The sequence below is a fragment of the Gouania willdenowi genome, chromosome 7, assembly GCF_900634775.1.
Source record: "Gouania willdenowi chromosome 7, fGouWil2.1, whole genome shotgun sequence".
Taxonomy (NCBI): Eukaryota; Metazoa; Chordata; class Actinopteri; order Blenniiformes; family Gobiesocidae; genus Gouania; species Gouania willdenowi.
Window position 1 is genome coordinate 29,014,413 of NC_041050.1, and position 13,319 is coordinate 29,027,731.

The window sequence follows — 13,319 nt, forward strand, 5'->3', positions numbered from 1 at the left end:
GCTCCCATTTCTTTTAACAGGGATTCGATTCTGTGACGACCGTGAGATACCACGAAGTAATATGCGCAACAACAGTGGATTGCCCTGTTTTATTTCTTCCTTTCTCTTTTTCTGCTCAGTTGTTTCCTTATTCATTGTGCGCCCTATGAAGAGCATTAACTATCCCTCCCTCCAATCCTATTGAAAAGGCTGTGAAAAAAAACAGAGGGAGATGAGAGCAGCAAATCCCTTTTTTATTCCCTTCGTAGCGCTCAATAAGAGAAGAATGTGTTGCCTATCAGTCACCGAGGGGATCAAGTCTTCGGGACTGTCCCACGCGTTCAATGCGCCGTGCAGAGCATCACTGAGAGAGACAGAGTGAGGAAGACTGCAGCAGCAGCAGCAGCATCCTGCCTGGACGCTTCACATCACTCAACAACCTGTCTCCACTCAATTTCCATTGGAGTCAATTAGGGCCGCATCCGTTCAGCTCTCCAACCACACCGCGGTGAGTCCCACTTACAGCTCACACTTGTGTTCCTTTTAAATTCCAGATCATCTCTTATATAATCTGCATAAATCTGCAATGTTTAAAGTTGTATGATTTATTTATTTTCACATATGTTCGATTTTAGCAAGAAATGCGCATTTGTGCACAAGTGCGTAAAATCCGTGCCAAATGGTGATGTCTTTCTTTCTTTCTTTCTTTTTTCTTTCTTTCTTTCTTTCTTTCTTTCTGAAGTCACCATGAGGAGCCTGGTGCTGCTGTTAGGGGTTAAAGCTGCGTGCATCCTGCTCGTGTCCTCGCTCTCCGGAACAGGAGCCGTCAACAACAGCGGCCGGTGGTGGTGAGTTTGGTCTGCATGTGGCTGCATGCATGCGCACTGATTTTAATGAAAAACACAGGGATACCCCTCAGCTCTCACTGGCTCACATCACTTCTTGCTGCATGACTCTGAGTAAAGTGTTAGTTTTGGATCATGGTCACAACTTTTGACCGCATGGAGTATTTATTTATTTATTTATTTTTTACTTTTACAATTGGCAATTTTTCCAAATTACTGTCCAGCAGCAGAACAATAAACTGAATTCTCGGCCCTAATAATTACTCTTTCACCTTTTATTTGCGGTATATTTAATCAACTCTCCCTATCCCACCCTGTCCTAGTGGTTGGAACATCGGGCAATTTTCCCTATTGTGGGATAATTAAAATATGGATTTATTTCCTATAGTTGCACGCAATCTTGATCCATTCTAATCCTCTGTCCACACCGATAACTCAAACTTATAAACAGCCACGCAATATATTAATGGGGAAAGAAAAACTAAGATGAACAGTTTAATATATTTTCTACATTCTTTCAGCGTCCATAAACTTACTGAAATTTTGGAGCGATGTTTGCGTGCGCCAGGAAGGTCGGGCTTCTGCGCACAATGTGCTTCCAAATATTTCCAATGTCAGACGAAAGCCAAAAAACAAGCATCGACGACACTGTTTAGAAAGAATTCAGCAACAAAAAAAAGGACTTGATGATAATTCATCTTTCTTATAAGCCCGTCAGCTTCAGCGCCTCTTACGGGCCCAAAGTAGCTCGTTTTTACGCATGATAAACACGAGAAGAGGTCACACAATTACGGGAAAAAATGGAATAAATGGGATTGAAAAAACTACACCCCACCTGTTTAGTTGTATTAAATCCCACTGGGTCAAACAAGGTGGGAGCAGGAGGTTTTTATTTTTTATTTTTTAGTTACACTATTATTGGAATTATGACTTTATTTTGCACATATTATTTTATTTACATAGTATTGATGTTATTCTATATAGTTATTTATGAGTATATGTATTTATTTACCAAGCAATGTTAGGAAGAGCAAATAATGTTTTTTTTTTCCAAACATCCTAGTTTTTTTTTTTTTTTTTGAATGCTTACATTATTTTAACTTGAACACAACAATGAAATGTGTTGACTTGATACAAAATCAGTAGACTCAAAAGTATTAGCTGCAACGTTGCACTATATATATATGTATATATATTCAGCTCCTGCTTTTTGTTTAGTTAAGCATCAGTGTTGTTTTTTCCCTGAAGTCTTAACTGATTTCATTTATTTTCAAGGCTTTAGTCAGTTAGGATTTGAAAAAGGGTCTGTTTTAACTTGACGTTACAAGCTTTGATCATTACAAAGTTAAAGCATACGTTTGTATGGCTCAATAAAAAAAATTCCAGGGGATAATGAAGCCAAGTCGTTTTGATTTTTCAAAGAAGTTCTGTTATTGTTTAAAAATATATAGATATTTTATGCTTTCTAAAGAAAACAAGTATGTTTAGAATTGATAATTTGAAACTGCCTTTCTGTGAAAAATAAAAATAAAATATATATTTTGATAAAAACTTTAGCTTAGGGGGCTCTTAACTTGCTATTTATATAAACATACACACAGACACAATAGTGAGTATGACTGGGTCATGTGTCTGGTCTAAGTGACTTGTAAAGATGTGAAAGTCGTACATATTCAGTTTGTCTACCAAGTCTGAAGTGTGTATTGTCCCTCACAGACTTACTGTCTCCTTACAGACAAGGAACAGCATGTGTTGCTGAACACGATTAAAAAACACCATTTGCAAGTCTCAACACTCATACGATGCCAAGAAACATCAGTTTCATAGTCAAACTGGTCACCTGTGGAGCAACATGCACATTGTGCCAGCTTCTTGACCCTGATTTCCCTTGTCCTTGTGTGGTGCCAGGGGTATTGTCAATGTGGCTTCCTCCTCCAACCTCCTCACCAATTCCAAGAATGTGCAATTGGTCTTGGACCCTAGTTTGGCCCTTCTGAGTCGTCGCCAGCGTCGGTTGATTCGGCAGAATCCTGGCATCTTACACGCCATCGCTGCTGGGCTGCACACTGCCATAAAGGAGTGCAAGTGGCAGTTCCGCAACCGCCGTTGGAACTGCCCGACCACACACAGCCCAGCTGTCTTTGGCAAAATAGTCAATCGAGGTGAGTATTGTCCTTCTGTTCATTGTTTCTGTTTTTCTCAACAAGCAAACTTTGAACAGCTTTATGTCTATCACGTCTATCTGAAAGTGTTTTTAAATTTTCAGAATTAAACGGTGAAAAGCTGATTCATTTCTAATTGGAAGTTTTGATGCTTTTTCCTTAGGTTGCAGAGAGACCGCGTTTGTGTTGGCCATCACCAGTGCAGGAGTGACCCATGCTGTCGCTCGCTCTTGCTCAGAAGGAGCCATTGAATCCTGCACATGTGATTACCGTCGCAGAGGTCCCGGAGGACCAGACTGGCATTGGGGGGGCTGCAGTGATAATGTGGACTTTGGTCGAGTGTTCAGCCGGGAGTTTATTGACTCCAGTGAAAGAGGAAGAGATCTACGCTACCTGACCAACGTACACAACAATGAGGCTGGTAGAATGGTAATGCTTTGACACAGAAACATTTTTATAGAGCCAGATGTATATGTGGTGCAACTTCAATGAAATCTCATCAGAGTATTTTATTTTTTCCCTTTGTCTGCAGACGGTATCCTCAGAGATGCGTCAGGAGTGTAAATGCCATGGAATGTCAGGCTCGTGCACCGTGCGCACCTGCTGGATGCGCCTGCCCAGCTTCCGCACAGTTGGAGACTTCCTCAAGGACCGCTTTGATGGTGCTTCCAGGGTGGTTTATGGAAACAAGGGCAGCAATCGTGCTTCTCACCGAGCTGATCCCCGTCACCTCGAACCTGAGAATCCTGCCCACAAACCCCCTTCTGCCATGGACCTTGTTTACTTTGAGAAATCGCCAAACTTCTGCTCCTACAATGGGAAAACTGGCACTTTGGGAACATCTGGGAGAATGTGTAACAGCTCCTCGCCAGGCTTGGATGGATGTGAGCTGCTGTGCTGTGGACGTGGACATAAGACGCTGATGGAGAGCGTGACTGAGCGTTGCCACTGCACGTTCCATTGGTGTTGTCATGTTAGCTGCTTGAATTGCACCAGTACGAGAATATCACATCAATGCCAATGATCAGTGGTGCATATCAAAGGGCTATATATGAGGGACCAGATCAGGTAGTAGACCAAAAAACTAGGTGGAAAGGCTGATAAATCTCTGGCCTAAATAATCAGTGTTTAGTAAAGTTGGAAAAGGTGAAAAGCACAAATAATTGAACAGGGTATACATGGAATATATGTGCTTGCGCTTTGCGGGTAGTGCTTATGGTTATCAGACATTCAATCATGACCACTGTTTACGTAGATTGAAATCAATCTACTCTCTAATGTTTACACCGTGGATTAGAAATTAAACAGGAATAAAGGAATGTGGTGTGGAGTGGAGCAGGTAGTGCCACCGCCCCAATTTCTCCAACTGAGGCATAAACTGGACAAAATGCTTCACAGAGGTTTCTGTTGCTTGAAAACCACAAACACAAGCTCTCATAAACTGGTCACAACCCTGAGATATTTTTTTTGGTGTACAGAGACCAAACCAAATTGTTTAAATGTTAACATAGAGACCATCTTAACTGTTATTACTCCTTAATATGGTTATCGGTTTACCGCTCGTGTACTTAGGCCCAAGAAGCTGTGCCAATTTTTTTTGATTTCTTAATTAAGGATTTTTTCTTGTTTTGGATCTCCACAAAAATTATTCCAAAACTTCAACCCCGATTTGACGCTGTGAGCTAGCACAAGATATACTTCTGATGTGACATGACTGTAACCAAGGAAAACACAACCTGATAAAATCTTACGAAGGCAAAACGGGCTGAATGTATACTATTGATACACTATATGGTACAACATGCTGTAAATGTAGTTTTGCAAATCTGTAATGTTTGCAGTGGAAAAGAAAAAGGAATGCCAATGAAAAGAGAACTGCTGAACTCAGCGTGCTGAAAATCCATAACCCTCATTGAAGCACTATGAAGTTATAAAGCACCAACTAATATCATGTAAACACATCTGAGCAGGGTTAAAGTTCTCCTACATTCTAGTTAGGCAAACATATTTATTTTAGCTACTTTGCAGGGGAAAGACTTTCCCAAAAACCTTTTGGTGGAGTAACATGTACTGTATGTATTATACTGGATATTAGCTTTAATGACCAAAATGCCAAAATGCTGTAAATATGAAACTGTTTGAATATATTTATAAAGATGTCACTTGTAAACTTACAAAGGTGATTATGTGTCTCAATGTAAGACAAGACTGTGTTATCATTGGAGTCATATCAGGAGATTGTTGTTGTTGTTGTTGTTGTTATTGTTGTTTTGCTAAAAAAAGAAAAGAAAAGAAAAGAGAACATTAACTCTTTACTGCTTATCGTCAGTAAAAACACTTGCGATTGGTCATGCACTGAATGTTTCCTTTTGTACGCATGTAAATACAAGGTATTTATTTTTTTGACGGATTTTATACTGTTATAGAGAGATGTAAGAAAATATGTTTTTAGATTTTAAATGAGATCATTTAGGTTCCAGTTGGTTTTGTACTGTGTGATAGAACAATAAAGTCTATATTTTCAATTAAGTTGCTCTCCTGAATGTGTCAAAAGATGCTATTATGTCTGCTATAGCTTCTAGGTTTGAGTTTTGACAACAGACCATGTGGACATATAAGCCTATCCCTGGGTGTCCTTTGCTTAATCCTATTATCACCACCAAAGCAGACTCTTTCTCCAGCTCACAAAACATCCCTGCATCTTTGCCACCAACCACAGAGACAAGACCCTGCTTATCCTCTAACACATAGCCTTTTTTTTATACAGTAAATCAGTTCACTGCAGTGAATTGGCCTGAAAGGTCTGAGAGAAACTGAGAAAAATTATGAAATTTAATGAAAACCAAAGGTCTCCTCCAAACACCTGGCAACATGACTGATCGCAGGAGTTTGGAAAGCTTATTACATCCCAGCCCATCACAGTAGAGGAGCAGGCTGGGTCCCTCAGATAATACTAAATAGGAATGAACATTTCCAAAACCCTCTTGACGTTATAGTGAAAAAAGTAAAAGTGTCACGCCGAGGTCTCCATTTTCCTGAAGCTGGGGTTTAGTGGAAGATGATGACACGAATTGATACGTATATTCAAGAAAGCTGTTGTTTGACAAAATTAGAAGATATAAATAAGGCTGAAGGTTCAGAGATGATAAAAGGCTGAAAAAACCCTCACGTATGACCTAAACTGTGAGCTCAAATTAAAAAATACAATGAGAATCAACATTCTGCCTCTCGATTTCAACTAGGAACAATGACAAGATTTGGCAAAAGGAGAGATGATCTAACATTTCATTAAGACAAATCCACAGCACCAATGAGAATGAAGAAAGAAAAAATACAAAAAAGAAATTAGAGGGAAATTTTTTTTAAGAAAGGCTGGGTTCAAATCCCAGGCATGAGTAGGAGATAGAGGAGTGAGAGGGAAGAGGGGGTGCAGCCTGTGGGAGTGCTGAGGAGTCAGTGATAATTAGCTCAATTAGTGACAAAAGCAGTGTAATAAATACCGACTTAGTGTCTGGGTCCCTGCTGGCTTCTGCCTGCCCAGCCTGCAATGTGGCTCTGGCCTGACGGACAATTCATTAAACTGACAAAATACCCCACCGTCCAGGCGTGACGCAGCGAGTTAGCCCCCTACAGGCCCGGCTCATTGTTCTAATTGTCTGGGCTGGAGTCACTTTGTGGCCGCCTCCTCTTTCACCCACCCCGCCTTTGCACTGCGCCTTCAAAAAACCCAGGGAGTTAATGCCCCTACCTTACTCTGCAAGTAGGTGATCGGCAGGTTGGAAAAAAACAGTAAGAGTTCCTTTGGGTGGGGCTGCTAGTGGGGGAGAAAGTGGGATTAGCGAATGGAGGTTGCCTGGGAGTGCTGGGAGCAGCACTGATCGGAATGTTGGAGAGATGAGTCCAGAAGCTCGGATGCGGGACAAAGCGAGAGTTAATAAGGAAAGATTGAAGGGGCTGGTGACAATGGGCCGCCACCCGAGTCGAGATGAAATTGCTTCCGAGGATTATTGGGAGAGGGTGTGAGCATTGTAGGGTTTATTGTGTGAGTATGAGTTTGGTCTGGCATTAGTGTGTTTGTGTTTCTCTGTGTGTACATACATGTGTATGTGTGTGTGTATGTGCGGTTTGGAGGGGGGGATAGGGGGAGCCCTGGATTGATGGCTGCCCCTCTGGTTGGGGAGCAGAGGAGACTGAGTGAGGCTAACCGGCTGTTCCCACAGTCTGTTCTTCAGCAGCCACCTTTGACACACGGGGCTGCCAGGCGGCAAGCAGGCAGCCATGGTGAGAAGGGCACAAACAAAAACAAATGGCTCCACTGCACAAAAGTCCCTGTCTGTGGAAAACAGCAAATAAGCCCTGGTTGGAGTATAGAGAGTGAGGACAGAGCTGAAGAATGCGTCACGTGGGATTAAGAAAACTTATAAATGTTATACTTATTAAGAATTTCTGACCTTTACAGCTACTGTGGTGGCGCTATTTCATGATGTTTCTTTACCAGTTTGGCCCAAAATGTTACAATTGTTCACATTAGACTATATGTGCTGAAAAAGGTCTCCCATGGACCAATAATCATGTTATTGCCTTTTAAGTTATTAGCCTTATTTAAAGTTAAAGATCCAGGGAGTCGTTATCATGAATGGCCCACCAAGCATCATGGGTTGATTAAGTGAAGGATGCTTCAGTAATGGGCCGTTTTGCTGCTACAGGTATCGCTGTCTGTCGCTTCATCATCAATGCGTCACCTAGGCAGGAAAAGGCTGGACGAACAGACAGCAGAGAGGCATTAATCATGGTAGCACAGGAATAAGCACTGACTACAGGAGCCATAGAGGTCAGGCTCTACCACAGCAGAGCAGAGTCAAGGTGCCGGCCCAACAACAATACCCCTGAGAGGTTCTCGCACATAGTGACGGAGTAAGATGCAGGCAGGATTCATAGACATGGAGAGGCAAAACCAAGTAGCTAGGATAGAATATAGGAACATCTGTACCGTAAGGTGGTGTTACCCATTGGGATTTGTTTGGCTGTTGACAAACCAATCAGACATTGTGGTGGTTGACAAACACCACTGTGGTCATTCAAGTGGAGATACAAGCTCACTGCAACATCAGGAAAAAGGAACACGAGAAAGTAGAAAAATTCCAAGGGCTCAAAGAACAACTGGAGAAGATGCGGAATATCATAGTCAACGTGGTCCCCGTGTTGGAAGGAGCACTCTGGGCAGTAACGCCTAAACTGGGAGAGTGGCTCCAACAGATTCCAGGAGCAACATCTAAAGCCTCAGTCTAGAGTGCTCAGTACAAGAACAGCTAAAATACTGTGCAGAACCCTCAAACTCAGGCATGTGGTAGAGGACCCGAGCTTGAGGAAGACAAACATACTGTAAATAATACTACCCCAAGAGGGGTATAGGAATATTTATTTTCTTGTAAATATATTATAATATGTGTGTGTATATGTGTTTTGTTTGGTGGGTGGTACTTCAATGGCTCTTATGATAATAAAAGTGGCTTACCACTGTATGGCGAATGAGTTTGGGTCATGACAGTGCATGGTGCTCATGGATAATATGGCATAGCATGGGGGATACATTTATTTAATTATATTTGTAGGTTAATTTATTCAGTTTTATTAAGTGAGGCAATGTTGTTAGTAGAGAAACACAACCTTAAAGTGAACAAAACATCCAAAGCACTGGTTTGGTGGCATTGAATGGAATTATATAATATTTGTTTAACTCACACACACCCTCACACTCAGATAAAACTCTGTTGGTGTGTGTGTGTGTGTGCAGTGTGTGTAGATTGGTACTGTGTGGGTGTTTAGATGGCAGCTGGGAGGCAGACACGGTCCAGGAGAGTCATTCCCTAGCAACTGACCTTTTGGGCAGATGGCAGTTCCAGAGTAACAGCCAAGCAGCATTACAATGGCCGTGGCCTCCTAACATCTCCATCACTTCATCATCTACCGACCTTCCAGAGAGAAGGTTGCATGCATCATACCACTCGACAAATGCATGCCTTTCCACATGCTTGAGTGTTCTTCTCCGTTATTGATCACCTGCTTGTTCTCCCGATTATGTTAGAGGATAGAAGGGACGGTTTCGGGGGTCACTTCTGTCTGCTGATCTACAGACATTTAAAGCACAGTTTTCTGGTGCAGGGTTTTCTGTAGTCAATCATGGAGTATGGACAGCAATCAGGATGATGTCTGTGGTGGTCAGGCTTTGTGCACCAAAGGGAACCGGAGTGAGAGGGACGACATATAGCAGTGCAGGGTATGGGGTCAATTATAATTGTCATTCTGTAATGAATAATAACTGTACTTACAATTATGGCGTAATTATAATTGTAATTTTAATTTTAAAAATATGTGGCTGTCGTAATCGTATTTAAATTGTAATTGAGTTTAGATAAGTGACGTTTCTAATTTCCATGAAAATTCTATCAAAATTGTCAATTATATAATTTAACGCATAACTGGCGAACCATGTAATGGCTCTATGTACAGTTCTACACATATGTAGCAAACAATTATTAGGATATGTTTCATATCAAACTTTCACAAATTTTATCATTTAAAATATTTTTAAATCGACACAAAACAAAAAAACCTCAGACGCCCACACCAAAAATATTAAAACCTATTTTTTTCATTGATTCGGAAGCCTAACAAGGTAAACAATAGATATGAAAGAAATGAGATCAAATACATTTGTTATTAGTGTATTTTACAGCTGATTTAGGACCAGCTATCATAAGAGATGCTAACAGAAAGCTAACACAAGAGGAAGCTTAACTTGTATTAGGTTATTTATTTCAGGCTTTGTAATTGTGATTAATTGTAATTGAACTTTAGTTATTGAGAACGTAAATGTAATTGACTTTTTGAGGATAACAAGTAATTTAATTGTAATTAGGAAAAAATGATTGTCATTGTAATTGCAATTGAATTGTAATTGAACATGGGTAATTGAAAAAGTAACTGTAACTGAAAAATGTAATTTACCCCAACCCTGCACGTGTATGACAACATGCTCAATCGTGGGCTCCTGCGCGTGAACAGACGAGTAATCTGCATGGGGTAATACCATATTCTAAGTACCGGTAGTCATCACTCCCACAGTCTTAACACACACTCACACAGAATGTTCTCTGGATTGTGTTGGCTCCGTTGCCTCTTCCCTCTTGGCCCAGTTTCTGCTGAAATTAAATTCTTCCCACAGTCTCAGGGTTGACAGATAATTACCCCCTCCCTATGAAACATCACCTCAAACCAAACACCCCATGTGCTCCTAGGCCCATTGTAAACCCTGACTGTCCAGCTTTTTAGTTTCACTTGATAGAACATTTGGAGAAAAAAGGCAACAATTTGATGAAAAGGAGGAAAAAGTTTCACATCTGTGAATGGTTAACCTGGCAAGACCAGACAAGCGACAACAAACAGATAAAGTGCAATGTCAGAGAAAGACTCTCCTGGGATTAAGCGTGTTAGATGGAAAACCCTGCGTCACGGATAGACTTTAAACCGCTGTCTATTCTCGAGGGGATGACATTGCCAGCCATCAGTGTAAGACCTCCTGTAAACAGAGCAGTAATGAAAGAGGGAAAAATGATAGGGCGCAACTAACCGACAGTATGATGTGTTTACAGACATCTGACAGCGTCTGGGTATACCAGGGCAACATCTCAGCTCTGAAATCCACATGGGATTCGAAACGAGGTCAAATCGTGGTGGCATTAATGTGACAGTACAGTTAGAGCATAAATTCACCTGTCAGGAGTGATGATCTGTGATCTATTCAGACCTTACCAGGTGATGGATCTTAGCAATAGTCTGGTTTTCCAGGTTGAAACAGGAAATTTGAATGCAAGCAGGGCAACATAATCAGATTACACAGACCAACCTTTAATTGACAAACAAATGTGTCCATTAGCTGTTTGTCCATAATCCAAACGTAATCAATCAACTTCAAGACAAAAACATGTTAGTTCCTGTGGACGTCATTCTTTGAAAGATGAGTATGAGAGTGTCTTTTGTTTGGAATTTAGACATGCTTTTCATTATTCTCGACCACAGTGGGAAGCAATCAGATGTCTCTACTGGGATCTAATGGGTCACAACAAGTCAACCAATCCACTCAATTCTGATTCAAATTAATCAGATCGCGTAACATTATGTGGTGTATTTGGGTCATTCATTTTTCTGATGTAAAATAATTAATGATCACATGATTTAATTTTCAAAATGCACTTATGTGGGTGTACATTTGAATGTAAAATGTCTGAAACCTATTTTTTTTCACTAGCTCATGTGTATTTATAGATCACTGCAATGGCAGCAAAGCAAAAGCAGGAAAAATGATTTCACAAAACATAACTTAAAAGCTTTTAAAATACCCTACAAACAAGAACGGACGCTTCTTTCCAAACCCTGTTAATCCTGTCGACTAAATCTGATATATAGTCGACTAAAATATACAGGATCATTTTTAAAAATATTCAATTACCATTTATCAACCTGATATGGGATATGTTTGTAAATGCACATAGACAGATTTGAAATGATTCATATTTAAGACCACCTGACCACATTGCTTCCTAGTGAATCACTGACCAGCTTGTCCCACCTTCAAAAGTGGAATAGATTGGATATCTTAGTTTTTTAAAAAAAATATATTTCAGGTATGTCAGACTATTTCAGACAAAGAGGACTTCAAATATTTCTTCATGTTCACCTCATCGAAAGGACACTTACAAGAAAAAAACAACAACAACAACAACAACAACCTTGAAGTTCTAATTTAGAAATGAAAAGTTTCAAATTGACAACATTTACCATGATAACAAAGTGCATCCATTCTATGGTTGTTTTGAAGACATATTACCTTTGTAAATTTCAGTAATTATTTGCAAGAAGTTGCACGAAAAGCAACCTTCTTGTATGAAATGATAAAACATTCAATGGATACCTTAGTTCTGATTGGGATTTTTTCCCATATGAACATTAATGTATAGCTTCTGCAATATTTTGATATAGTTTTTGTTCACATGTATTTTTTGCCATACTCTTTTTATTGTCACTCAATGATGATACGGAAGCGGATTAGGGCCAATTTTGATGGAGAAAATAATTTTGGCTAAATCAAGGATAAAGTCGAAATGTCGAGATTAAAGTTAAAATTTTGAGAATAAAGTTGAAATATAATGTGTAGATTGAAGTAGAAATCTGGAGATTACAGTCAAAAGGTTGACAATGAACTCAAAATACAATATTGAGATAAAAGTCAAAGGTGTGCGATTAAAGTCAAATCTACGGAAGCCGACTAGGGCCAATTCCCCATATACAACAATCTCCATCAAAACTGGCCCTAATCTGTTTCCGTACAGCTCATCAATATCCACAAACGGTACTAAATACTCCACCAATTCCTAACTTCACTAGTTTTTCCTTCTGAACAATTCATTTTTTGATAATATCTCTTCAAAGTCCTTGTCTTTTATTTTGAAATAAACTTTTCTTTTTACAGGCATGCTGTGGAATGCATGTTGCACTGGAAAATATATAGATTTATGTTTTAGAAAATATTATATATGCGTGTTTGTGGGTCGCGATTTAATGACCGTGGCAAAATGTGGGTCACAAGGTGAGACCATGAGTTGAGAACCTCTGGTTTAACGCATTCATCGATACACAGCAATTTTGTTGACAGCAAAAATCTGCTGTTTGTTGTCATATGGTGAATTGGCCCTTTTCAGCTTCCGTAGATTTGATTTCATTAGCAGACCTTCAACGTTTATTACGATATTGTATTTTGGGTTCATTTTCGAAATTTAAACTTTAATCTTGACATTTTGACTTTATTCTCAACATTTTGACTTGTCCGTAATCAGGAAAATGAAAACTGTGACGAGAATTTGTAGTCAACAAAAATAGCACTGCTCATGACTGATAACAATAAGTAGGAAAATGATGTATTTCACTTAATAAGTCATATGTAAATGCATCTGAAATGGTTAAATACTAAAAATCACAACATGTCAGAGAGGTTTATGGTAGAATATGATGCTGATCATTTTAACGTCAGCAGTATGCAGCTTGACAACAATGTGTAGACATGTGGCAATCATTTATGATCAAGTGATCCTGCGGAAAACAAAAGGAGAAATATTCCGTTTTTGGTTTTAATTACTCGCTGTGTTTTTACAGTGACACTGTGTGAAGGCTAAGCACTGACAAAGCAGTGGAGGAATGTTTATTTGCCGCAGTTTAAAAGCTGAGGCATGGCTTGCAAGAACTGTGACACATTCCCGTGTCACTGATTCTGTGTGTC

General features: G+C 39.8%; 1 protein-coding gene across 1 annotated transcript; it reads left to right on the plus strand.

The window, feature by feature from the left end:
* The first annotated feature begins 372 nt into the window (after window positions 1–372).
* wnt1 (wingless-type MMTV integration site family, member 1) lies at window positions 373–4,646 on the plus strand. The gene is made up of 5 exons (XM_028453220.1): window positions 373–487; window positions 722–827; window positions 2,733–2,986; window positions 3,150–3,415; window positions 3,519–4,646. Exons 2-5 carry the CDS (start codon window positions 727–729, stop codon window positions 4,008–4,010), a joined length of 1,113 nt encoding a protein of 370 aa, XP_028309021.1. The 5' UTR covers window positions 373–487; window positions 722–726; the 3' UTR covers window positions 4,011–4,646.
* Window positions 4,647–13,319: the final 8,673 nt, after the last annotated feature.